Here is a 26,296-nt window from a genome sequence, read left to right on the forward strand (position 1 = left end):
TGTGATGTTGAGGCTCTATAAGGCGCTAGTGAGACTTCACTTGGAGTACTGTGGGCAGTTTTGGTCTCCTTATTTAAGAAAGGATGTGCTGACGTTGGAGTGAGTACAGAGAAGATTCACCAGAATGATTCCGGGAATGAGAGGGTTAACATATGAGGAACGTTTGTCCGCTCTTGGACTGTATTCCTTGGAGTTTAGAAGATTGAGGGGAGACCTCATAGAAACATTTTGAATGTTGAAACGCATGGACAGGGTGGATGTGGCAAAGTTGTTTCCCATGATGGGGGAGTCTAGTACAAGAGGGCAGGACTTAAGGATTCAGAACAGAAATGCGAAGAAAGTTTTTTAGTCAGAGGGTGGTGAATCTATGGAATTTGTTGCCACGGGCAGCAGTGGAGGCCAAGTCATCGGGTGTATTTAAGGCAGAGATTGATAGGTATCTGAGTAGCCAGGGCATCAAAGGTTATGGTGATAAGGCGGGGGAGTGGGACTAAATGGGAGAATGGATCAGCTAATGATAAAATGGCGGAGCAGACTCGATGGGCCGAATGGCCGACTTCTACTCCTTTGTCTTATGGTCTTATGGTGTAGACTTTGATGGTAACGCTAGGGAGGAGCCGAGTGTTTGATAACACTTGCATCTTATCTTCAGGGTGTCGATGAACAACACCCATGTTCCTGTGGAAGGAACTCTTGTCCACGACAAGCCGGAAGCAACAGTTTAACTCGCAGCCACAGCATCTGCTGCAGCGACACGGACAGCGGCCGCCTCCGTGTCCGGCGCGATGGCTGTTACTAGTGTTGTGGCTCATTTAACAATAATGTTTCTTCTGATGGGTACGTTTCTGAAAGCAGGAATCGAATTCACTTGTTTAATCTTGTTGTTACAACTTCTTGGAATGCAGTAATTGAGGTGGAGCCAGTGTGTGAGTGAGGGAGCCTGGACCCTGAGTGGTGCCGGGTCTGCCGGGTTTGAAGATTGAGGGGTGATCTTGGATGACTGACTAGTGCTGATCTGAATGGACCTGATCACTGTGTATTGCACAATCATTGCGGTGAAGGTTTGGTAGCACAGTGGGTATGTGAGTGGGAAAATGAACGAGAGGCTGGATCTGTGATCAGAGGCGTCCGTTCGATTCCCACTGGGCAGTTTGGGGATTTTCCGTAATATTCCCCCGATGCCTCGCAGCAGGTAAAATGGATCAGTTTCTCAATGCTGGGACGGGTTTTCAAACTGTGGACACACCCTCTTTCATCATCCCATTCAGCGCCATCTGTAACTTTCTTTCCTGCATTGTTTCAGGTCGAGTCGCCTTCGTCTCTGAGACAAACGTGCGAGGAGTCACGGGACAGTCGATCACACTGCCATGCCACTATTCTGTCGGAAAATATGTAAAAAGTGCGATGTGCTGGGGTCGAGGACAGTGCCCTTTAAGCGGCTGCGGACACGTGTTGATCGGAACAAATGGAGACAGAGTAACTTCTGTAACATCCCAGAGATACAGTCTTGGTGGTAGGATTGCGTCAGGAGATGTGTCGCTCACTATAAATGATCTACAGAGAGAAGATAGCGGCTGGTATTGCTGCCGTGTGGAGATTCTGGGACTGTTTAATGATCTGAAAACGAATTTGAATCTCCGGGCTTTGGACGGTAAGCAGCTCAATGTTACATGATTCTGTGGTAGGTTAATCGGTCACTGTAAACTGCCTCTAGTGTAGATAAACGGCAGGACAATGGCGGGGAGCTGTTTCCAGGGAGATATGGGGGATGTATCTGAAGGGATTCCTGGGCAGATGATATGTTCTCGATGGGTTGAACAGCCCTCTTCTGCTGCTGAGAGCGTAAGAAATAACATAATCAATACTGATTTATTGTTTATTCTGTTGTATATCCAGTAGAATGGATAATGTGCAGGATGAAAACGGCGGGACATTACAGTGTGATACGGACAAAGAGTGCATTGTCTGAGATTCTGTGGAGAGGAATGTTTTGTGTGTTGCATCAAATATACAACACAAAACAATGGGCTTCGGGTGTTAATAACAGTGTTAATGCTGCTGTCAGAGGAGCATAACAAATAGAAGCAGGAGTTATCCATTGGACATTTCTGGCTGTTCCAACATTCATTATCATGATATCAGATATCAGTTCCTCAGTCTCCGCCGCATCTGCTCCGAGGATGAGGTTTTCCGTTCCAGGACATCTCAAATGCCCTCTTTCTTCAAGGATCATGGTTTCCCTTCTGCTGTCATCAATGATGCCCTCACCCGCATCTCCTCCATTTCCCGCACTTCGGCTCTCACCCCATCCTCCCGCCACCACAACAGGGACAGAGTTCCCCTTGTCCTCACCTACCACCCCACCAGCCTCCAGATCCAACACATTATGCTCTGCAACTTCCGCCACCTTCAACAGGACCCCACCACTAAGCAAATCTTTCCCTCTCCACCCCTCTTCACCTTCCGCAGGGATCAGTCCCTCCGCGACTCCCTGGTCCACACGTCCCTCCCCACGGATCTCCCACCTGGCACTTATCCCTGTAAGCGCAAGTGCTACACCTGTCCCTACACCTCCTCTCTTGCCACCATTCAGGGCCCCAAACAGTACTTCCAAGTGAGGCAACACTTCACTTGTGAATCTGTTGGGGTCAACTATTGCATCCGGTGCTCCCAGTGCAGCCCCGTCCACCACAACAGACAGGATCTCCCAGTAGCCACCCACTTCAACTCTGCTTCCCACTCCCATTCAGATATGTCCATACATGGCCTCCTCTACTACCATGATGAGGCTTATCTCAGGTTGGAGGAGCAACACCTCATATACCGTCTAGATAGTCTCCAGCCCCTTGGTATGAACATAGAATTCTCCATCTTCCAGTAATTCCCTCCCCCTCCATTCCCCCTATCCCTATGTCACTCTGTCCCCTCCCCCAGCTGCCTATCACCTCCCTCTTGGTTTCGCCTCCTTCTACTACCCATTGTGTTTTCCCCTATTCCTTCTTCACCTTTCCTGCCTATCACCTCCCTGCTTCCCCTCCCTCACCCCTTTATCTTTCCCCTTACTGGTTTTTCACCTGGAACCTCCCAGCCTTCTCCTTCCCACCCTCCCCCCACCTTCTTTATAGGGCCTCTGCCCCTTCCCTCTTCAGTCCTGATGAACACAGAACACAGAGCCTTGGTCTTGGGGAGGACAGGAACACAGAACCCTGGTCTAGAGCACAGGAACATGGAGCCTTGGACTTGAGAGATAGGACACAGGGACATGGAACTCAGAGCCAGGACTCCTCCTGGGAACAGGACTTAGGGCTGGGACTCATACACGGAACATAGAGCCAGGAACCATCCTTGGGAACAGGACTAGGGGCCAGGGCTCGACACAATGCTGAACACGACGAGATGGTTCCCAACACCAGGTAGCAGCAAATGGCCGGACCTACCTAATGAAGGCATGGACACAGAGACAGTTCAAAACAACAATAGACAGTTCCTTATCTTGCTCCAGCAGTTGAACTTGACAGCGGTGCAGTCAAAGGTTGCAGGCAAGGGTTACAGGCGAGGCAAGGCTTCAGACACTGGTTGCAGGGCAAGGCTTCAGGAGGAAGGAACAAAGAAGGGATTCAGACAGGGGGTTTGGACAGGAACAATCCAGCAGCCAAGCCCTGGTCTCCAGCGGTATTTATGTGTCTGCCCAAACGAGAATCATGTGCCTTAATTAGAGCACCCAACAGAACAATGGAAAACCGGAAAACCTGGAATACGGATCGATGGACCGGACTGTGAACCAGAATGCGGACTTTATGGACCAGACCATGACAGAGAGAGGTCAAAGCTGTCCACATTACTGAGCTTGTCTATATAACCTTGCTGCCTCTTCATATCCTCTTCTGTGCTCCCAGTCCCACTTGGTTTTACACCGTTGGTAAATCTCCAAATATACCCTTTGTTTCCTCATCAATTTCATTCCATCCCAGTCCTGAATAATGACCCCTTATTTTCAGATTATCCCTATTCTTGACAGGCAAAGCTTCTCAGACACCTACCCTTTCAAACCCTCTCAGAATTGTATGCATTTCAACAAGCTCATCTCTCATTCTTCTAAGCTCTGCCTTCTCCTCAACATCTGGGTAAAGAATAATATCTATTTGCCAGTGAAACCTTTTTCTTGGGTGTCTATGGAAATGCAGCTCATCAGCCCCTAGCTAATGAGCCACCGGATCCCACAGCAAGAAACCCACCTTTATCGGGCTTTGTATATCTAGGGTGTATATGACTTTGGTCCCACCAAATCCCTGAGGTTGGGATGTTTCACCCACCCAAACCCCAGTTTAGAAACAGAGAAACATAGAAAACATACAGCACAATACAGGCCCTTCCGCCCACAAAGCTGTGCCGAACATGTCCCTACCTTAGAACTACCTAGGCTTTACCCATAGCCCTCTATTAATCTCCATGTAACCATCCAGGAGTCCTTTACAAGACCCTATCGTTTCCGCCTCCACCACCGCCACTGGCAGCCCATGCCACGCACTCACCACTCTGTGTGTAAAAAACTTACCCCTGACATCTCCTCTGTACCTACTTGCAAGCACCTTAAAAGTATGCCCTCTCATGCTAGCCAATTCAGCCCTGGGGAAAAGCCTCTGACTATCCACACAATCAATGCCTCTCATTATCTTGTACACCTCTATCAAGTCACCACTCATCTTCCGTCACTCCAAGGAGAAAAGGCCGAGTTCACTCAACCTATTCTCATAAGGAAAGCTCCCCAATCAAGGCAACATCCTTGTAAATCTCCTCTGACCCCTTTTTATGGCTTCCACATCCTTCCTATTGTGAGGTGACCAGAACTGAGCACAGTACCCCAAGTGGGGTCTGACCAGGGTCCTATATAGCTACAACATTACCTCTCGGCTCTTAAACTCAATCCCACAACTGATGAAGGCCAATGCACCATATGCCTTCTTAACCACAGCGTCAACCTGCATAGAAGCTTTGAGTGTCCTATGGACTTGGACCCCAAGATCCCTCTGATCCTCCACACTGCAAACAGTCTTACCGTTAATACTATATTCTGCCATCATGTTTGACCTACCAAAATGAACCACCTCACACTTATCTGGATTGACCTCCATCTACCACTTCTCAGCCCAGTTTTGCCTCCTATCAATGTCCTGTTGTAACATCTGACAGCCCTTCACACTATCCACAACACCTCCAACCTTTGTGTCATTAGCAAACTTACTAACCCAACCCTCCACTTCCTCATCTAGGTCATGTATAAAAATCACAAAGAGTAGGGGTCCCAGAACAAATCCCTGAGGCACACCACTGGTCACTGGCGTCCGTGCAGAATATGACCCATCTACAACCACTCTTTGCCTTCTGTGGGCAAGCCAGTTCTGGATCCACAAAGCAATGTCCCCTTGGATCCCATACCTCCTTACTTTCTCAATAAGCCTTGCATGGGGTACCTTATCAACAGCCTTGCTAAAATCCATATACACAACATTTACGGCTCTACCTTCATCAATGTGTTTAGTCACATCCTCAAAAAACTCAATCAGGCTCGTAAGGCACGACCTGCCTTTGACAAAGCCATACTGTCTATTCCTAATCATATTATGCCTCTCCAAATGTTCATAAATCCTGCCTCTCAGGACCTTCTCCATCAGCTTACCAACCACTGAAGTGGAGATATAGTGAGATTGCATCCACTGTAGCCTATTGTGGCAGCAGGCAAATTGCAGCAGATCCATGTCCTCGCTTAGAAAGGAGCTAGTTGTGGCCTTGCCCATCTTCTCGATGTACTTTGTCAAAGTAGATGTGAGTACATCTTTGCAATAGTCATTGAGGCAGCTCACCCTGCTTTTCTTGGGCACTGGTATGATTATGAGGCAGGTGGAAACCTCTGACTGTAGCGGTGAGAAATTGAAGATGTCTTTGAACATTCCCACCAGTTGATTGTCACAGGTTTTCAGAGCCTGACCAGGTACATCAGAGTGACCTGATCCCTTCTGAAAGCCTTTCAAAAGATGTACTGACATTGGCCGACAAGATGTTGGGAAGTGGAGGCCTCGGGGCCCTGTGCTTCTATCTTCCTTACCGCACAGTACCCTTATCTCACCACCCTTTTCTTAAAATGAAACTGCACTTGCCACCCCAATCTGCAGTCCAAAGTCTGCCAATTCTGAGGATCGATAGATTTTTTTTAAACACTTCATAATGATGTTGCTTACTGAAGAACGCATGTCTGTGACTGTGGTTTTCAGCTGTAAGAGTTCTAAGTGGAAACTTTTGATGATTCCCTTTGGAGCTTGCACTTTTCAGCACCATCCTGGAACATCTAAAACACCAACCTGGAACTCTGAAGGAGTGAAAACATGATTAATGCAAAAGTAGAGAACTTGGAAAGGTGGTTATGGAAAGTGTCGTCGTCATAAGAACACATAGCAAGGAAATGGAGAAGAGGATGGAATGGAATCCTTATAGAAGAACTGTGGGAAAAGACATAGCAAAGATCACGAGGGACATTCGTGGATTGTAGAGAGTAATGGTCAATCACTTATTTCTGAAAATGCAGCTGGAAAAGTCAAAGTCAAAAGATAATACCAGAGGTGGATCCCACAAAAAAGAGAGTTGAGTGGAAATTGTCAGCAAAACTGATGACATGTTTGACTTCCTTGTAAGAGTAAGAAAGAGGAAGTATACTACCAACTATTTACTGAAGAAAGAGGTAACGGATAGGTCCTGAATAGAACTGAAACAAGAACAGTCTCACATACTCTACCTAGTTTAGAACACATTGTGTTCTCATAGCAACTTCTTTAATTTGGAGGATGTAAAATGATTTTCGCAAAAAGTGAAAGGAAGTGAAGGGGGGGACAGATAAAAGGAAATTATGTCGATTAGCATGACTTCAGCAGTTGGGAGGATGCTAGAATCCATTATTAAGGATGAGGTTTTGGAGTATTTGGAAGCGTGTGATAAAATAGGTCAAGGCAGCATGGTTTCCTTCAGGGGAAATCTTGCCTGACGAATCTGTTGGGATTCTTTGAGGAAAATACCGACAGGATAAAAGGAGAATCAGTGAATGTTGTTTAGTTGAATTTTCAGAAGTCCTTTAACAAGGTACCACTCATGAGGCTTCTTAACAAGATAAGAGCCCATGGTATTACAGGAAAGATACTAGCATGGAAAGAGGATTAGCTGATTGGCAGGAGAATAAGAATGGGAATAAATGGGGCCTATTCTACTTGGCTTCTTTCTTTCTTTCTCTACCTCTATCTGTCTCTATCCCTTCGCGCTCTCTCTCTCTCTCTCTATCTCTCTGTCTGTCTCTATCTTTCTCTCTCTCCATCTCTCTTTCTATCTCTCTATCTCTCTATATATATCTCTCTCTATATCTCTCAGCACAAATTTACTCCCAGCACAAATTGCTTTAACAGATCCAATAACAACTGTTTCCATATTGGGAATTCTAAAGGTTGCCTTGCATTTATTGTGGACTGCACATAGGCAGGCATATTAGAGATTCTGAAACAAGCACTATATGACTGTAGTTGAGAGATTTTAAACACAAACTAAATTGTTGACATTTGCCTGCAAAGTTTGTTAAATTTTCTCTCACATTTTAATTATCAGGTACAGTATTTCATTTGCAATGACATGTTGATTCCAGTAAAGTTTCCAATGGGCAAATGCTTTTGTCATTGATCCTGATATTAACCTTACTCAGAGTGACAGAGTTCCACGTCATGTAGCAAACCATCAAGAATGTTCTTTGTATTGCCTGTGGCTTTTCAAATAATACTCCTCATTGTCCCATTTGTTGCTAATAGTAGTGAGAAATAATACACTGGCAATGGGAAAGAGAAATCCAGTGCAGAAGATCCACACCCTGTTGTAAATTGTTCAAGAGAATCGCAGCAGAAAGCGAGTCTGTGGGGAGGAAATGGTTTATTAATCTCACAAGTTTAGCAAAAGTTGGAATAGATGCATGTTCAACATAGAATGTGCATTCCCTAACTGACCATCCAAGGATATTCAGGATTAGTGCAGAAGAAACAGAAAATATCGTATCACAAGAGGGTCAATGTTTTAAGCTATTAAGACCATTTGGTCTTTATCAGATTGTGTGACCAACTCCAGACATTGTAACATTTTAATCAAAAATCACCCAAATCAGCTTTGTCTACAGCTGTGCAAAACCTGGAGACAATAAATCTGTCATCTTAAAGAAGATGAAAAGTATCTTAGCTTTGAAATGGAGAAAGTGTTGGAAAAGGTATAGAATTAGGCTACGTCCACACTAGACCGGATAAATCCGTAACTGAAGCTTTTTCTCTTCGTTTTGACCATCCATCCATGCTTAAATGACGTTTTCCTCCCCCAAAAACAGAGCTTTTCTAAAACACTCTCCAGAGTGTTTAAATCTGAAAATTCAGGTTGGGCATTATAGTGTGTATGGGGTAACCGGAGGTTTCAAAAAACCTGTTGTCCCTTTCATCGGTGAAGAGACTATGGCTGTAGGAAATGTTTCCAGGGTGACCCCTCTGTGGGAGTGGGGAAGAAGTTGGTGGGGCCACCCAGGGGTCTGTGTGTCCGTATGTGTAGCTATTGTAGTGGCTATGAGGCTGGTATTGTGGCAGTAGAAAGTACTGGGGGGTGCCATCATATTCCTCATCATTACAAATCCCTCCTCAACGTAGTTAGTTAGTTTTTCAATGTTCGTCTTCAGCCGGGTCATACTGTCCATGAACTCCCTGTCGGTTGCCTCCATACGCTCCAGTATTTGTTTTTTTAGTTTTAAGTACTCCTGCACGAGAGCCAACAGCTGTCCGTCGTTTGGCAATTTCCTTTTAAGTTTTCCTAGTCTGTAACTGGACAAACGCGCACTAAGTATACCGGTTCCTCTTCAGTTGTTTTCTGTAGATCTGTCTTGCGCATGCCCAGTAGGAGGAAATTCGCCCAAGTACCCGTTTTAATGAGGACGGAAGTATTTTCAAAAACGCCTGGTATGGACGCCTATCATTTTTACGTGAAACTGGCATTTTCAAAATTATCCAGTCTAGTGTGGACGTAGTCTTAGTAATCACTGGGACAAGTGTGGATTGTTTTGAAATATCCGGTGTGGCTTTGTTAAAGACTAACGGTGTCTAATTAATGTGACACAGTTTTTGATGAGGTCAAATTATCACTGCGTATTTGATAATGTGCTACATTTGCAAATAGGAGTAGCTTAGGTGCTCATCTTGGTTGGCATGAATGACATGGGCCTATTTCCATGCTATATTACTCTATACTCAATTATAGGATTTTCATCAAGATTAATTTAATAAAAAAGATAGTAAATATAAAATAAAATCTGTAAATTGCCGTAAGCATATATTAAAAAATTTAATTAAATAAGTAGCGCAAAAAGTGAGGGAAAAATAGATCAAATTTTCGAGATATACAGATGGTGTAAAACTTGGATGCATTGTGAATCATGAAGTAGACAGTAATGGACATTAAGAACTGGATGGAGGAATGGGCGATAGATGCTCAGAAGTGTGACATGTTATATTTTGTGAGGAAAAGCAGATATAAACCAGATGGATCATATGAAAGTGAGAATAGTATGGAAATTGGTAACAAGCAACAAGAGACTTTCTACTGAAGATGGAAGTTAATGCAGACAAGTGTGAAGTTTTGCACTTTGGCAGGACCAATCTTACACAGTGACTGGTGGAGCAATGAGGATTGTGGTAGAACAAAAGGGATCTGCAAATACAGGTCCGTAATTCATTGAAAGTGCTGTCACGGGTAGATAGGGCCATAAAGAAAGCTTTTGGCACATTGTCCTTCAAAAATCAATGTATTCAGTACAAGAGATGGGATGTTTTGTTGAAATTGCATAATATGTTGGTGAGGCCTAATTTTGAGTATTGTGTGCAGTTTTGGTCACCTGCCTATAGGAAATATGTAAACAATGTTGAAAGAGTGCAGAGAAAATTTACAAAGATGTTGCTATACCTGGAGGACCTGAGTTATAAGGAAAGATTGAACATGTTCGGACTTTATTCCCTAGAATGTAGAAGATCAAGAGGAGATTTGATAGAGGTATACAGCATTATGATAGGTATAGATAGGGTTAATTCAAGCAGGCTTTTTCACCTGAGGTTGGTTGGGACATGGGTTAAGTGTGAAAGGTGAAAAGTCTAAGGAGAACATGCGGGGAAACATCTTCACCCAGAGGGCCGTGAGAGTGTGGAATGAGATGACAGTATAAGTGGTGTATGCAAGCTCAATTTCAATATTTAAGAGATCTTAGATGTTCCAGGTTGGGGGAATAAGAGTCTGACAAGGCCATTGTGTCCAAGCACCACAAAGAGCTTATCATGAAACACAGGCTCCCACCTATTGCCTTCTCCGAATCAGCAGTCCAGGCCATCCTGTGTATTGAGAAGTCATCGGGTCTTACTGATTTATCCAGTACTTCTGAAGTAAGCCTTGTCTCCATGAAACAGAGAATGTGACAATTCCTCATTTCCCTCTGATACAGTAATCTTGCCCTTAGGTCCTCAATCTTGTTCTCCATCGACTGTACATTTGCTAACAGTATACTGTGTAGAGTAAATTTTATGCCCTGATGTTTCACTCTAGCTTAGAGTCTTCCCCTCCTCCCTCTCATCCAACCATGGCGATCTACCTTTGTCCGCTTAAGGATGCCATACCTGCTTGCTTGAGAGTTAAGTCTGCTGAGTCCTTCGGAAGACTGTGAAATCACTAATTCTTCAAAATGGTTCAAAATTATGTTAAAGGGAAATTACAGTCTACGGACTGCAGTGAGAGTCATTCAAAAGAAGTATATTTTGAAGTTTTGTAAGCTACCCGTAGCACATTGCCATTTTTCACTCATCCTCGCCAATAGAGTGTAGATAACTGGGTCCTCCGTAGAATTACATTTGACCCAGCACTTACTGACTCCCAATCCAAAGGCTATCTTTTAACTTCACTGTTTTATTTCTGTAACAAAAACATTCCTGTGTATCACCATAAATTCAATGTATTTTTTTGTTTAATTGTGGAATTGTGAGAGGTACTTTGAACCTGAATATCCATCACACTTACTGGTTCTCCAGATCTAACCCAGCCCTCATTTAGTTCTATGTGAGTTATTGATTGAGAAAAATGAATGAGTTCACTGACATGAAAGTAAATTAACTTTTCTTCTGTTGCAGAAACCAGCACAACATCTCCTTCAACTACAATTGAGTCCTTGTCTACAGACCATGGAAATGACATTGCTCCATCTACTTACCAGGGTCAGTCTGCATCTTCCAGGCGGTACAATTTATCTTCTAAACAATGACATTAATATTTTTTTATTTGTGTAAGCTGCACAATTTAACTATCAATCTTCAAAGTGGACAAGAAGGCCTTGAAATTGCTTTCAACTTAAATGTTCAGGTGTAGAACATTAACAATTATGGTGGCTTTAACTTAGATAAAGTATTCTATGGCCAGGTCTCTGTCGATCCCATGGTCCTTCATCTTCTAGATCAGCCTACTGTGAAGCACCTTGTCATTCACTTTACTGAAGTTGAAGTCAACAGCATCCACTCTCATTAATTAACCTAACATCTCCTCAAAAACCACATATAAGTAAAACATTTCCTTCCCTGTCTAGAGATGGGGCTAGACTTGACATCTTCTTCAGAAGTGAGGTGGGCAAGTGGTTGATTTGTTCAGTGGTGGGGGAGCACTTTGTGATCAGTGACCATAATTATATTAGCTTTTGATATGATTCAATATAATGTCGTAAACTGGGGTCAGGCTTATTCTGATGTCGTCAGACAGGGATTCATAAAAGTTGATTGGTAGAGGCTGCTTGCAGATAAGGGGACATCTGGCAAGTGGGAGGAACTTAACTGTGCGACAGGAAGACTTCAGCACCAGCATGTTCCTGTTACGGTGATGTGCAAGGCTGGTGAAATTAGAGAACCCAGTGATAAAGGATATGGATGATCTGGTCCAGAAAAAGAAGGAGGCAAGCAATAGGTTTAGGCAGCTTGCTTCAAGTAATTATAATATTGGATGTAGGAGAACACTTGGGAATGAAATTAGAAGGGGGCTACAAGATATCTCTGGCTGATAAAATAATGATTATCCAAGATCCACAAGTATACTAAGAATGAAAAAGCAACTGGAGGAAGAATCATCCTTCCGTGGATCACTGTGGTAATCTAAATTCTGAGTCATGGGAAATGGATGAGGTCTTCATTAGAATTGATATCGGTTTATTAGTTGTCACATGTGTTTTTACAGTGAAATGCTTATTTTGCATACCGATCATACAGATCATATAATTAGGTAATGCGGGGTCACATTCAAGACCCTGAAGGAATATATACAGTGTTTTCTGTCAGTATTTATTGTGGAGAATGACATGGAAAGCTAATTGGAACAAATCCAAGTCGCCTGTCAGGCAGGAGATGGTACGTTTCATCACCAACCTCTCAAAGTACTTCATCACAGTGGATGTAAGTGCTGCTGGTTGTTAGCTATTCAGGCAGGTTACCACAATCTTCTGAGGCAACAATATAATTGAAGCCTGCTTGAAGCAGCTGCGTACCTCAGACTGTTCAAGCAAGGGTTGAAAGATATCCAGTCTGCTGATTAGCACAGGCAATTAGTACTTGGCCAGGTACCCCCTCTGGGTCAGATGCTTTTTGTGGGTTCACCCTCCTTCAGGACACTCTCATGTCTGCTTCAGAAACTGAAATCACAGGGTCATCGGGGGCTGTGGGAGTTTGTGAAGTTTCCTCAATTCTTTGAGAACCAAAGCAAGTACAGAAGGCATTGAGCTCATCTGGGAATGAAACCGTGTTGTCATCTCTGAGCCCTGAAGAAGGGCCTGGGCCGAAATGTCAACTGTTCGTGTATTTCCATTGATGCTGCCTGACCTGCTGCATTCCTCCAACATTTTGTGTGCGTTGCTTTGTCACCTATGTCGCTTGGTTTCACTGTGTAAGATATAATAGCATTCAAGCCCTGCTGTAGCTGTCGAGCATCCCCCAGTGACTCATGCTTGATCCAGTTTGCCACTTCGCATGTGAGATGGCTTTCCAGAGCTTGTAACTGTGCACCTTGTATCTTATTAGGCTACCATACCTGAGTGACACTGATCTACAGTAGCCCTCAACAGATTGGGGAGCTCAAAGTTCATCCAGCACTTCTGGTTGGGGAAAACTCTAAATGATTTTATGGGGACATGCCCATCTACAATTGTTTTAATAAACTCCGTCACCACAGTGGTGTATTCATTCAGATCTTTTGATGAGTCCTTGAACATGGCCCAGTCCACTGACTTGAAGCAATCCCATAGCCACAACTTTGTTGTGCTCATCACTGGAGCTTTGATCTTTAGAATCTGCCTGTATGCAGGTAGGAGAAGGACAACCAAGTGATCAGATTTCTCAAAATGTAGTCTAGGCATGGAACAGTAGGCTTTCCTAATTGAGGTGTAGCAGTGGTTGGGACCCCTGGTGCTGCAGGTTAAATGCTGAAGATAACTGGGCAGAGATTTCTTCAAATAAGCCTGATTGAAATTCCGGACGATGATTGGGGTGGACAATTTCTTGCTTGTTGATGGCAGCAGTTAATATCTCAAATGCCTGGTGAAGGTCAGCTTTTGGTGACAGATTAGCACTGAAATGGCACCACAAGGAGTCAACTGTATCAAGTCTACTATGGAAAGGCCGGGACTGAAGAAAGCTGATTGTCACCACCTGTCTGAGGACAAATTTGAGAAGTGGGGGAGGTGTAAGCAGCTAACATTCCAGTGAATAGGTAGAAATTTTCTATAGCATTCCTCAGATCCTGCCCTGCTGGTAATTCGATCTGTTTCTCAGTGTAGGGACAAGATTTCAGACTGTGGTTGCGCTCCCTCTTCTCGTGCCAGACAGTGCTATCTGTAACACTGGCTTGTTACTGGTAAGAACGAATGGAGATAGTGTAACTTCTGTGACAGCCCAAGGCTATCATCTTGGTGGTAGAATTGGGGATGGAGATGTATCACACACTACAAGTGATCTACAGAGAGGAGTTAGTGGCTGGTATTGCTGCCGTGTGGAGATTCTTGGACTGTTTAATGATCGGAAAATGTACTTGAATCTTCTCGTTTTGGACAGCAAGCAGTTCAATATTCCATGTTTCTGTCTCATCAATGGTGGTGCAGCAGTGTAGCAGTTTCTGTAACTGTCCCACAGATCCTGTGACCCAGGTTCAACCTTGAGTTCCGATGCTCCATATGAGAAGGTCACCTCGGTTCCCCAGGTGCTCGAGTTTCCTCCATATACATGGGGCACATTTGTTTGGAGAGATTATATTGCTTTGATTGAATGAATAGTGCTCTTCTGCCCACTGAAAACATATGAAGTAACATAAGGAATATTGATTCTGTCTTTGTTGTTAATTGTTGTACATATAGTATGGATAATGCGCTGGGTGAAAGTGGCAGGATGCTACAATATAAAATGTACAATGTAATAGTGATCCCTGTAGTACCCATGAGTTACCATGATAACGTCAATGGCTCATTAAGGACAGAATGCATTTTCACAAGGAATTGAGTCTAATCCTCACCTTGGAACTTTCTCATTACTTATTTCAATCTCTTCTTGGGGAAAAGCACTGAACTCAGAGGTAGAGGATGTAACAGACTCCTTGACTTACTGGTAATATCTGACCAAATTAGTGGAATGCAAAAGCCGAAGGAAAATTGATTCCCTAGGAATTATGTATAGGGAGATAGGAAAAAGGCTGAAGAGCAGGACCTCCAAGGCAATAATTTCTGGATTAATCCCTGTTTCACCTGCTAGTTAGAGCAAGAATAGGATGATAGTACAGATGAATGAATGGCTATGGAACTAGTGCAGGGGCAGGGTTTCAGGTTCTTGGATCATTGGAACCTCTTCTGGACCAGGGGTGACCTGAACGTAAAGGATTGGATGCACCTAAACTGGAGGAGAACCAATTTCTTGGCCAGGAGGTTTGCCAGTGCAACTCAGGATGGCTTAAATTAGTTTGGCCGGGGATTGGAACCGGAACACCAGGTCAGAAAGTGGAGGGATGCAGAGGAAGGTAGATGCCAGGGCCAGTAAAAACAGGTAGGAGAAAAGTAATAGGCAGATGCAACAGATAGTTTGAAGTGTGTGTAATTTAATGCTAGGAGTATTATGGATAAAGATGATGAACTGGAGCATGGATCAGTACATGGAATTATGATGTTCTGGCCATTGCAGAGACTTTGTTGAGAGAAGGATAGGAATATGCTTAATTTATTTTGTTTTGCCACTACATTGTGGGTTGAGGGACCTTGTTATAAGAATCACCCGTTGCAGCAATGATCAGAAAGAATCTCTGTTTACCTACAAGTAACCTTTATTGTCTAAACTAAAAAGCATGTGGGTTCACGAACTAACTACTTGTCTGCACACCCACCAGAATTCCCAGAGCCTCCATGAACAGTCAGTGAAGAGAAAAGGTACTACCAGTGAAAGTAGTCTTTGCTGGCCAGACATTCCTCATGGTCCTGATCTCCACATGTCCGTGGGATCCGCCTCATCCGCGATGGTTGATCTCTGATTGCTGGAGAGTTATCGCTGTAACATATCTGGAACTCCTGACTTTTATAGTGTACCTGATCAGTTGAACTGGTGGATCTCCATCCATTGGCTCAAGGTCACGTGGCCCACCTGGGTCATTTTCTTACTGGTTCTAGTCCAGGGTTATAACCAACATTGCTTCATGTTTCTATCCACCCCAGCCTTATGTATTTGTGTCTTTCACCTCTGACTGGTCCAAACCAGTTAAACTAGGTAACCCAAACACTAAAACTAATGAGATTACAAATCACTTCTCTGGTAAATCTACCAGTTTACATAATAAATACCTACTCATCTGAGAATGGTGTCAAATTTAACAGGTCATTAGCTGAAGCTCCTTGTGTTCACATTCAATTGATCTGATTAAATTACCACAGAGCAAGACTCAGTTCAGAGTTCACAAATTGGGTGGGGAAACAATGACAATTGGTTTGTCTACTTCCCCTGTCCTTGATTCATCCAAATCCACTAATTTGTAGACTGTAGTTTCATCTGCCAGTAGAAGACATGAGGGTTTAGTTTAGTTGGCCATTTTATTACAGCCTGTTGAAGAGCCTGTTTATGTGCTGTACTGTTCTATGTTCTGAAACATGGGTCTGGAAGTTTTGGCAAATTATCTCAATATCTGGGTAAGACTGTTTTTACACTCAATACCATCTTGTTCTGTTTTCTGCACATTTCATTCTTACAACTGTCATTACAGGTCTTACAACCTCTCCGTTTACATCTCCCAGAGATTCCAGTTCAACTCCACATTTACCTGTGAGTAAATACCTTTTTATCCAGAAGATAAGTGTAATTAATCATAAAATTTCACTGAGATGACAAGGTTATCTCCTTCTGCTCAGCTTGTTCCAGAGTTGTATTGTACATGCATACTTTGACAATAAAATAACCTTTGGAATGCCAGAACTTTAACATACACTTAGGTATCCGTTAGTCTCGTGAGATCATGGATTTGCACCTTGGAAGGTTTTCAGGGTGCAGGCCTGGGTAAGGTAATATGGAAAACCGGCAGTTGCCCATGCTGCAAGTCTCCCCTCTCCACGCCACCGATGTTGTCCAAGGGAAGGGCACTAGGACCCATACAGCTTGGCACCGGTGTCATCGCAGAGCAATGTGTGGTTAAGTGCCTTGCTCAAGGACGCAACACGCTGCCTCAGCTGAGGCTCAAACTAGCGACCTTCAGATCACTAGACCCACGCCTTAACCACTTGGCCACGCGCCAACACTTTTCATAGAAAAAGTTAAATAATTGAAGAGATTGTTCTGAAGTGAAAGCAGAACTCTGTTTGGATCATGGTGAAGGGAGGGGAGACCATAAAACCATAACAAGAGGAGGACAGGAGCAGAATCAAAAATTGGCCCCTCAAGTCTGCAGCCTCTTACACCCTTACTAATCAAGAATATCTCAACCTCCACTTTAAATGTATATTATATATATATATACACATATACACACACACTATCTTTGACGATGAATTCCACAGATTCACCACCCTACAGCTAAAAATATTCCCACTAATCTCTATTCTAAAGGGATGTCCTTTTTATTCTGATGTTGTGCCTTCTGGTCCAAAACTCTCTCACTACTGGAAACATCCTCTCCATTTCCACTCTATTCAGGCTTTTAAATGTTCGGTGGGTTTTAATGAGATCTCAACTTATGTTGCAAGAATGTGGCTGGGGACGAACCCAAGTGCAGGACACAGGTGCTAAGCAGAGTCATTAGGCGTTAGCACCACCGTGAACGGGGAGCCAGTATCCAGGAGATGATGCAGAGCTTAGAACTAACAGTTCTCAGGAATCAGGAAACGAGGTTACTCTCACTAGAGTCGACCAATGAACTGGCAGCTTATTGCTATGGTCACAGGGTTTTTATCCTGCTGTTTCTGATGGGAAGCAGGTGCATGGAGTTAGTGGAACCTGGGAATGATTGGAATCTAAATGAGGTGATTCAGGCCCAATTCTTGAGGCAAATGGCAAGGTGGGGGATTGCCAGAAGGGACCATGACAACTTATTCTTCTAAACTTGCAGCAATTACAGACCCAGAGCCTTCTCAAACATCAAGCTTTGCATTCCTGAGTCATTCTCATAAACCTCCTCTGGACTCTCTCGAATGCCAACACATATTTCCTTAGATATGAGGCCCAAAAGTGCCCAAAATATTCCAAATATGTTGACAAACACCTTATCAAGCCTCAGCATTACATCCTTGCTTTATATTCCAGTTCACTCAAAATAATTGCTAACATTGTATTTCTTTTCTCATCACTAACTCAAACTGAAAGCTAAAATCTATGGAATCCTACATTAGGATTCTCATGTCTCTTTGCACCCAACACTTCCAGTCAACATGATGCCAGCAAACAATGATTTCTTAGGCAACATCTTCCAGGTAGCCAATCTCTTCAATTATTTAACTTTTTCCACAAAAAGTAGAACTTTCAACGTTCTGGCATTCCAAAGGTTATTTTATTGTCAAAGTATACATGTACAATACAATTCTGATATTCATCTTCTCCAGATAGCCACAAAATACAGAAAAACCATGGGTGTTGTTGAAAGAAAAGACATCAACTCCTCTCAACCCCTTGTTTCTGTCTTGATTGTTTCGGAGACTGTTAGAGCCTGCCATGTGCTGTTTGGAGCTCAGTCAGGTTATCTGGCATGTTGCAATGCTCAAATAGTACCATGAACATAGGTTGCCTCGTGCAGGAGACCAGAGAGGGGCCATAATCCAGGGGTCCCCAACCTTCTTCGCACTGCGGACCGGTTTCATATTGACAATATTCTTGCGGATCGGCCGACTGGCAGGGTGGGGGGGTGGGAGGAGGGTTGCCAACGGACAAGAGTAGCAGTCCAATACGCTGGGTTTACCCCGAGAAAGACTACAATGACCATGAAGCCTTGCGCGGGCACCACTGCGCATACGTGTACGAGTTTTTTCTACAGATCGTTTTTGCAGATTCTGTTCCAGGGGAGGGGAGGGCGGTGTTAATCACGACCGGAATATAGATGATAATTAGCTAATGCACTCAATTTCGTTTCTAAAAGGGTTTATCTAATGAATTTAATATTAAACACATATTTTCCTCGCATGAATATAGTGATAAGTCAATTATCGGGGAGGACAGGGGAGCTTGAAGTAAATGTTGAACGAATTTCCAGTAGAAGTGGTAGAGGCAGCTTCGATATTATCATTTAAAGAAAAATTGGATAGGTATATGGACAGGAAAGGAATGGAGGGTTATGGGCTGAGTGCAGGTCGGTGGGACTAGGTGAGTGTAGCGTTCAGCACGGACTAGAAGGGCAGAGATGGCCTGTTTCCGTGCTGTAATTGTTATATGGTTATACAAGTCAATAGCATCATAACATTTTAAGTAACGTTTGGATATTAAACATACAGCACATATTTTCCCCGTATGAACATATAAAATCATTGCAACACACCAATATCGCTGAATCAGTGGAAGCCCCGGGCTTGTTTCCCTGCAACAAGACGGTCCTACCGAAGGGTGACGAGAGACAGCGATACTCGAACGGCGTTCCTTATGTCCAGTCTATTCCGCAAATTAGTTTTCGTTGCATTCATTGCAGAGATATGTTGGAAATGGAAGCAACGTTTTCAGTGCTTTCGTGGCTATCTCAGGATTTTTAGCCTTGACTTTGATCCAGAATGCCGGCAGAGATGTTATGTCAAACATACATTTCACCGTCATTTGCAAGCTCGAGGAGTTGATCTCCTTCCCGCGCTGAAATGGATGATGCGCGGGTAATGACCTCGCATGCGTAATGGCTCAACAGTGGGCGTGACAGGGAATGAGGAAAGGTGCATCTGACTCCTATCGCCAAATCATATCGCTTCCTCACAGCCCGGTAGCGCATGCTCTGCAGCCCGGTACCGGTCCGCGGCCCGGTGGTTGGGGACCGCTGCCATAATCAACTCCATTTTGAAGCATTGCGGAAGATTGAAGTATCATGGCAAATGTGGAGGAGGTCAGTGGTTGCTGTCCATGGAGGCCATGGATTGACAGTGGTTGGTAGCCAGCTCAGCAGCGTTCGGAAGGCCTCAGATCAGCAGTGCAGTGGTCAGAAGGCCACAGGTCAGTGGCGCGGTGGTCACTCTACATGGAGGGACTGAGTTCAAGCAGTCGCTCTCACGGTTCTGGTGGGAGGATATGCTTGAAATTCTGAGATGTACGGGATTATTAGTCAGTAATTTATTTTGCACTCCTTCAGGTTTTTATGTTTTCTTGCTTCTTGCTGTTTGGCTGGTTAGGGTTCTGGGTGGACAATGTGTTGGTTTTTGTATGTGGGAGGGGTTGGGGATTTGGCATCTGATGTCCTTGTTGTTTTTTCTGTGTGGGCAATCTCCTTTTTTGTGTGTTTGAGGTGATTAGGGGTTTGGTGCTGTTGTTGCTGTTTGTTTTTGCGGCGGAGGGGTTTGGTGGTGTGATGTTGTTGTTACTGGTTTCTACATTGCATGGCTATCTGGAAAAGACTAATGTCAGAGTTGTATCGTACATGAACACTCTGACTATAAAATGAACCTTTAGAATGCCAGTAGTAACTGGCAGCCAACTAGAAAAGAGCCCTTTACGCCTATGCATTTGTATGCGTAATCAGTGAGTTTGCACGCGGGCTCAGTGAATGAAGGTGAGGTGAATCTTTTGAATTGAAGTATTGAGGACTGAGCAATGGAGATGACCAATTTGTGCGTCAGGGTTTATTGTACAATCAATGATGCTGATAGCCACATGGATGGATATACCAGTATAAGATTTAACTTGGGAAATAATTCATCTTTCTCACAGTTTTTACATCCTTGGAACATTCTCCATGATATTGACCTGCACAACTGGCACTTCCCACTAATTCCTGAGCATTCGTCCAGCAGATCTGCTCTTCTGCAGATAATTTATGTTGATCATCTCTAAAAGGCTTCTGATGGGTTCCATTACATTTCAGAACATATTACAGCTCCAGCTGTCTCACGTTCTCTTATTTGTCAAAATTTCACAGCAGAAATAGAAAATGAAGATCAGTTCTTCCAGCCCTACCATATTGAACAATTCACTATTGCCTTCTCCTAATGGCTCATTTCCATCTCTTTTTGCAACCCTGTGTGACCACACCCAAGCTGAGGAGGATCCTAGTCAGGATAAATCCATACAAAGCTGCCGGGTGCTGAGGGATTCTGTGCCCCAGCTAACAGACATCTTAATGGATATCTTTAATATCTCTTTACAACAGTCCATGCTGTCCATGCAGACTTTAAGGAAGCCATGTCGGTATTATACAGAGCTTGCTGTTCGCTCATTTTAAATTTAAAGCTGAGAAAATAGGTCTTGTTCTCTGTTTCAGGTTCCTGGTGAGCGTGTAAACAACCTGATTTTTCTGCTTTGCTGGACCGCTCGTGTCTCAGTTTTTGTCTCTTTTCTTTCCATCACTGTGCTGCTTTGCAAGTGGAAACGTAAGTGACAAATTAATATTTAATATTCAAAACATTTTGTTAAGATATTTATGTAAAGTTGCTCTTCACATGTGACAATGATATTTATTTGAAGTAAAATACTTTATTTGAGCAAAGTAATTATGAAGGTTAGATATGTGACTCTCATGTTTCCTTCAGTGTAGATAAGACCATGTCTCTACTCAATGAGGTACTCCCGGTATCTGTGTGAAACTTGTAAACAGCTTATTCCCATTACCTTTATTCTCTGGTCATAATGTATAGTTGTCCTGCTACACACATTTGTCTCCTCCCTGTCCACCAGTGTTCACACTTCTAGGGAACTATGAACTTGCACACTCAAGTTTCGCTCTTCCTTCACAGTTCCCAGAGACACGGCATGGTTTACCAATCATCCCATCCATATTTCCTTCCAATTTATTAATATGTATGGCAAACACAACAGAACAGACAAGAAAGTAGAAGCATTGATCAATCATTGCGGGCAAAAGAGATCTGAAAAATGAAAGATTGACATTCTATTGACAACTGTTTGAAGAGAGAGGAGCTGAACCAATGCATCTCCCCATGCATCTAACCATCCACCATCTTCTGACTGGACTGATACACTTTCAGACAATCATATAGAATCTGAAGCCACCTCCTTTCCCCCAGACACTGAGACCCATCTCACATCTCCAGCATTCATTCTTCAATGATAATTGACTACAGTGTTGTTTCATACAACCGTGGCTGACAAGGGAAGTCAAAGCTAATGTAAAGCAAAAGAGCGGGCAACAAAGCAAAAAATAGTGAGAAGACAGAGGACTGGGAAGCTTTTAAAACCCTTCAGAGAGCAACTGAAAGAATCAGCAGGAGGGAAAAGATGAAATATGAAAGCAAGCTGGCAAACAGTATCAAAGTGGATAGTAAAAGCTTTTCAAGTATATTAAAAATAAAAGAGAGAAGAGATTGGCTGTAGGACCGCTAGAAAATGAGGCTGGAAAAATACTAACAGGGGACAAGGAGGTAGCAGATGAGCTGAACGAGTGTTTTGCATCAGTCTTCACTGTGGAATACACTAGCAGTGTGCTGGGTGTTGAAGGGTGAGAGGGAAGAGAAGTGATTGCAGTTATTATTACAAGGGGAAGATGCTCAAAAAGCTGAAAGACTTAAGGGTACATAAGTCACCCAGACCAGATGAACTGCAACCTAGGGTTCTGAAAGAGGTAGCAGTAGAGATTGTGGAGGAAATATTGATGATCTTTCAAAAATCATTGGACTCTGGCATGGTGCCAGAGGACTGGAAAATTGCAAATGTGACTCCACTCTTTAAGAAAGGAAAAAGCAGCAGAGGGGAAATTATAGACCAGTTATCCTGACCTCAGTGGTTGGGAAGATGTTGGAGTCAATTGGTAAAGATGAGGTTATAGGGTACTTGGTGACACAGGACAAGATAGGACAAAGTGAGCATGGTTTTCTTAAGGGAAAATCTTGCCTGATGGATATGTTGGAATTCTTTGAAGAGATTACTCATAGGATAGATAAATGAGATGCAGTGGATGTTGTATATTTGGACTTTCAGAAGGCTTTTGACAAGGTGCCACACATGAGGCTGCTTACCATATTAAGAAACCATGGCATTACAGTAAAGTTACTGGCATAGTTAGAGCATTGGCTGATTGGTAGGAGGCAGTGAGTGGGAATAAAAGGATCCTTTTCTGGTTGGCTGCCAGTGACTACTGGTTTTCCACAGGGTTTGGTGTTGGGACTGCTTCCTTTTATGCTGCATATCAATGATTTAGATGATGGAATAGATGGCTTTGTTGCCAGGTTTGCAGATGATATGAAGATTGATGGAGGAGCAGGTAGTGTTGAGGAAACAGGAAAGCTGTAGAAGGACTTAGACAGATTAGGAGAATGGGCAAGAAAGTGGCAAATAAAATACAATTTTGGAAAATGCGTGGTCATGCACTATGTTAGAAGAAGTAAATGTGCAGACTCTTTTCTAAATGGGGAGATAATCCCAAAATCTGAGCTGCAAAGTGACTTGGAAGTCCTTGGGCAGAATACTCAAAAGGTTAACTTGCAGGTTGAGTTGGTGGTGAGGAATGCAAATGCAATGATAGCATTCATTTCAAGAGGTCCAGAATACAAGAGCAGGAATGTGATGCTGAGGCTTTATAAGGCACTGGTGAGGCCTCACCTTGAGTATTTGAACAGTTTTGAGCTCCTCATCTAAGAAAATATGTGCTGGCATTGGAGAGGGTTCAGAGGAGTTTCACAAGGATGACTCAGGGAATGAAAGGATTATCATATGAGGAACGTTTGATAGCTCTGGGTCTGTATTTGCTGGAATTTAGAAGGATGGGGGGGATCTCATTGAAACCTTTCAAATGTTGAAAGGCCTAGACAGATTAGATGTGGAAAGGATGTTTCCAATGGCGGGGGAGTTTAGGACAAGAGGGCACAGCCTCATGATAGAGGGGCGTCCATTTAAAGCAGAGATGTAGAGAAATTTCGTTAGCCAGAGGGTGGTGAATTTGTGGAATTTATTACTACAGGCAGCTTTGGAGACCAGGTTGTTGGGTGTATTTAAAGCAGAGCTTGATAGGTTCTTGATTGGCCACAGCATCAAAGGTTACAGGGAGAAGGGTGGGGAGTGTGGCTGAGGAAAGGAAAAATAGATCGGCCATGATTGATTGGCAAAGCAGACTCAATGGACCAAATAGCCAAATTCTGCTTCCATGTCTTATGGTCTAATGGTCTTATTTTATAGAACCAACATGGCATTCTGACAGTCACTGAGACCGCTTTGGTATGTAATTTGAGTGAAAAAAAATTCATTTTTCTACTTATTGAGATTTACTTCAATTTGATCATAAATGAACATCAATGAGTGAATTTCATAACATTATATTCTTTCTTCAGGTTCATTGGTAAATATGCAAAAAATTTTGGTCAAGTTGTTTCCCTTATTACGCAGAAGTGAAGTATTTGCTCATTATATCACCATGAACTGCAGTCTATGTATGAGAGGTCATTGATAAGTTTGTGGCCTAAAGTAGAAGGAGTCAATTTTAGAAAACCTAGCATATTTATTTTTCAACATACTCCCCTCCTACATTTACACAATTAGTCCAGCAGTCGTGGAGCATACGGATCTTGGACCTCCAGAAGGTGTCCACAGCAGGGGTGATTGATAAGTTCGTGGCCTAAGGTAGAAGGAGATGAGTTATACAGCTCTCATTACATGCACATGCAGGTAAACTCTTTGAGTGATTATGCAGAAAGTTTGAAGTTAATAACGCATCACCATAGTCCACGAACTTATCAGTCACCCCTGATGAGTTATTAACTGATGAGTTATTAACCTCAAACTTTCTGCAAATTCACTCAAAGAGTTGGCCTGCATGTGCATGTAACAAGAGCTGTATAACTCATTTCCTTCTACCTCAGGCCACAAACGTATCAATCACCCCTGCTATGGACACTTTCTGGAAGTCCAAGAGCCATATGCTTCTCAACTGCTGGACTAAGTGTGTAAATGGATGAGGGGACTATGTTGAAAAATGCAGGTGCTAGGTTTTCTAACATTTACTCTTTCTACCTCGGGCCACGAACTTATCAATCACCCCACGTAGTTCAAGTACAGCATCTAAGGTTCACTCATCAGTGTTCTGCATTTTTGTGTCACTCAGGCACATCCTCCATCTGTCTGAACAGGAGCAGCACCAAGCCCGTGAGAGACTCCACACCCTTGCAGCAATCACTTTGATGTCCATGGGAAGGCCTTCCCATAGTGTACCAAAGATTGACCACATATGTTGACTGAAATACCCATCCCAAGTGAGTATGCAGGATCCAGAGTTAGTACCAAACTTTACAGAAAAGTTATGAACTGGAAAGAAAGTCTGAAATTTTTGTGTACGGAAACAATATCCTTTCTTCTGGACTGCTGCTATGTGACAATATCATCAAAGTAACAAATCATTACATAACTGAAAAGTTCTGATGGCTTTCATCTGATCAATACTGACTTCAACAGGCATTTACAAATGTAAACGGCGGAAATGTACAAACACCATTAAACTACTTGTACATGGCTGATGCGCTCCAACTTCACGGCATGAAAGCATTTTTTGGAACTACAAATAAAACTGACCTTCTCTGGAGAGATGGCAACACTACAGATTACAATGACTGAGCATATTGCTCCATCTATAAATTTGCGTTGAAGGTGAATTGATAAAGCCAGGAAAGTAACTGAAAATTGCCCCTCACCAATATGAATTGTGATGGAAAAATAGCAGAATGTCATATCAGAACTGTTTATTGAAATTCACAATGCTTCACCCTGGCTTGCCTTTTTGAAAATGGTATTTTCTATTTTAGTATTTTCGATAGAGTTTTTGGATTATGTGCATGTTTTATTTTTGGTGTACTTATTTATCAATGAACGATATACAGTATGTCTTAAAAGACTTAATGGCGTTAATGAAGGAACTGAATGATTTGAGAATCATTGGCGTAATTTGGGTTAATAAACCACAAAACGATGTGATGATGTTGGGAGTACTGAGATAATTCATCCTGGTTAGATTCTGGAGTGGATCTTGAGATGCATCCCTTATTCTGTGTTATATTTTTGTCTTCTATTTGAGTAATCATACCTGACTTGTTGAATTTGATGTGCCTTATCAGGAGGGATGAGACCACAGAAAAATATGACTCTTTGCAGGCAGAAAACCGAGGCATGACTGTGATCCTGAGGAACCGGGGAGAATTGCATTGGACGGATGTAATTGGTTATGATGGTGCTGTTGTACAATAGGACACTGACAGTAATGTAACACCTGTGTAGCGCTTGTCTTATCTTGTGTGACTGAGAAAAATCAAATTGCTTCGTACTACACCAGGTGCTAGTGGGCCATCAGAAGCTCTAGGTATCGAAAGGAGGCAGTGAATAGAAAACACACGCTTCTGGAGGTAAATTTTATTTATAGAAAATAGCAATATATATAAAATATTTACATGAGAAAGAACAATTCAAAATTTCAACATTGTGTTTTAGGTTCCAACTCTCAGATATCAAATGGAAACCAAATTTCTTTCTATAGATACTGCCTGGCCTGCTGCGTTCACCAGCAACTTTGATGTGTGTTGCTTGAATTTCCAGCATCTGCAGAA

At 43.0% G+C, this 26,296-nt stretch overlaps 1 protein-coding gene across 1 annotated transcript; it reads left to right on the forward strand.

The window, feature by feature from the left end:
* The first annotated feature begins 726 nt into the window (after positions 1 to 726).
* On the forward strand, positions 727 to 25,814 carry LOC134348952 (T-cell immunoglobulin and mucin domain-containing protein 4-like). Its single transcript, XM_063052756.1, has 6 exons — positions 727 to 837; positions 1,304 to 1,651; positions 11,223 to 11,306; positions 16,354 to 16,412; positions 21,019 to 21,127; positions 24,808 to 25,814. The coding sequence occupies exons 1-6, from the start codon at positions 786 to 788 to the stop codon at positions 24,882 to 24,884; spliced, it is 729 nt and encodes a 242-aa protein (XP_062908826.1). The 5' UTR covers positions 727 to 785; the 3' UTR covers positions 24,885 to 25,814.
* The last annotated feature ends 482 nt before the right edge of the window (positions 25,815 to 26,296 follow it).

Source organism: Mobula hypostoma, chromosome 7 (assembly GCF_963921235.1).
Source record: "Mobula hypostoma chromosome 7, sMobHyp1.1, whole genome shotgun sequence".
NCBI classification, from domain to species: Eukaryota; Metazoa; Chordata; class Chondrichthyes; order Myliobatiformes; family Myliobatidae; genus Mobula; species Mobula hypostoma.

Excerpts from the sequence above, each read along its gene's own strand:
- LOC134348952 (XM_063052756.1), top strand. The coding sequence starts at position 786 with ATGGCTGTTACTAGTGTTGTGGCTCATTTAACAATAATGTTTCTTCTG. Across the intron at positions 11,307-16,353 it reads TGCTCCATCTACTTACCAGG|GTCTTACAACCTCTCCGTTT; the intron begins GTCAGTCTGCAT and ends CTGTCATTACAG. Across the intron at positions 16,413-21,018 it reads GTTCAACTCCACATTTACCT|GTTCCTGGTGAGCGTGTAAA; the intron begins GTGAGTAAATAC and ends TCTCTGTTTCAG.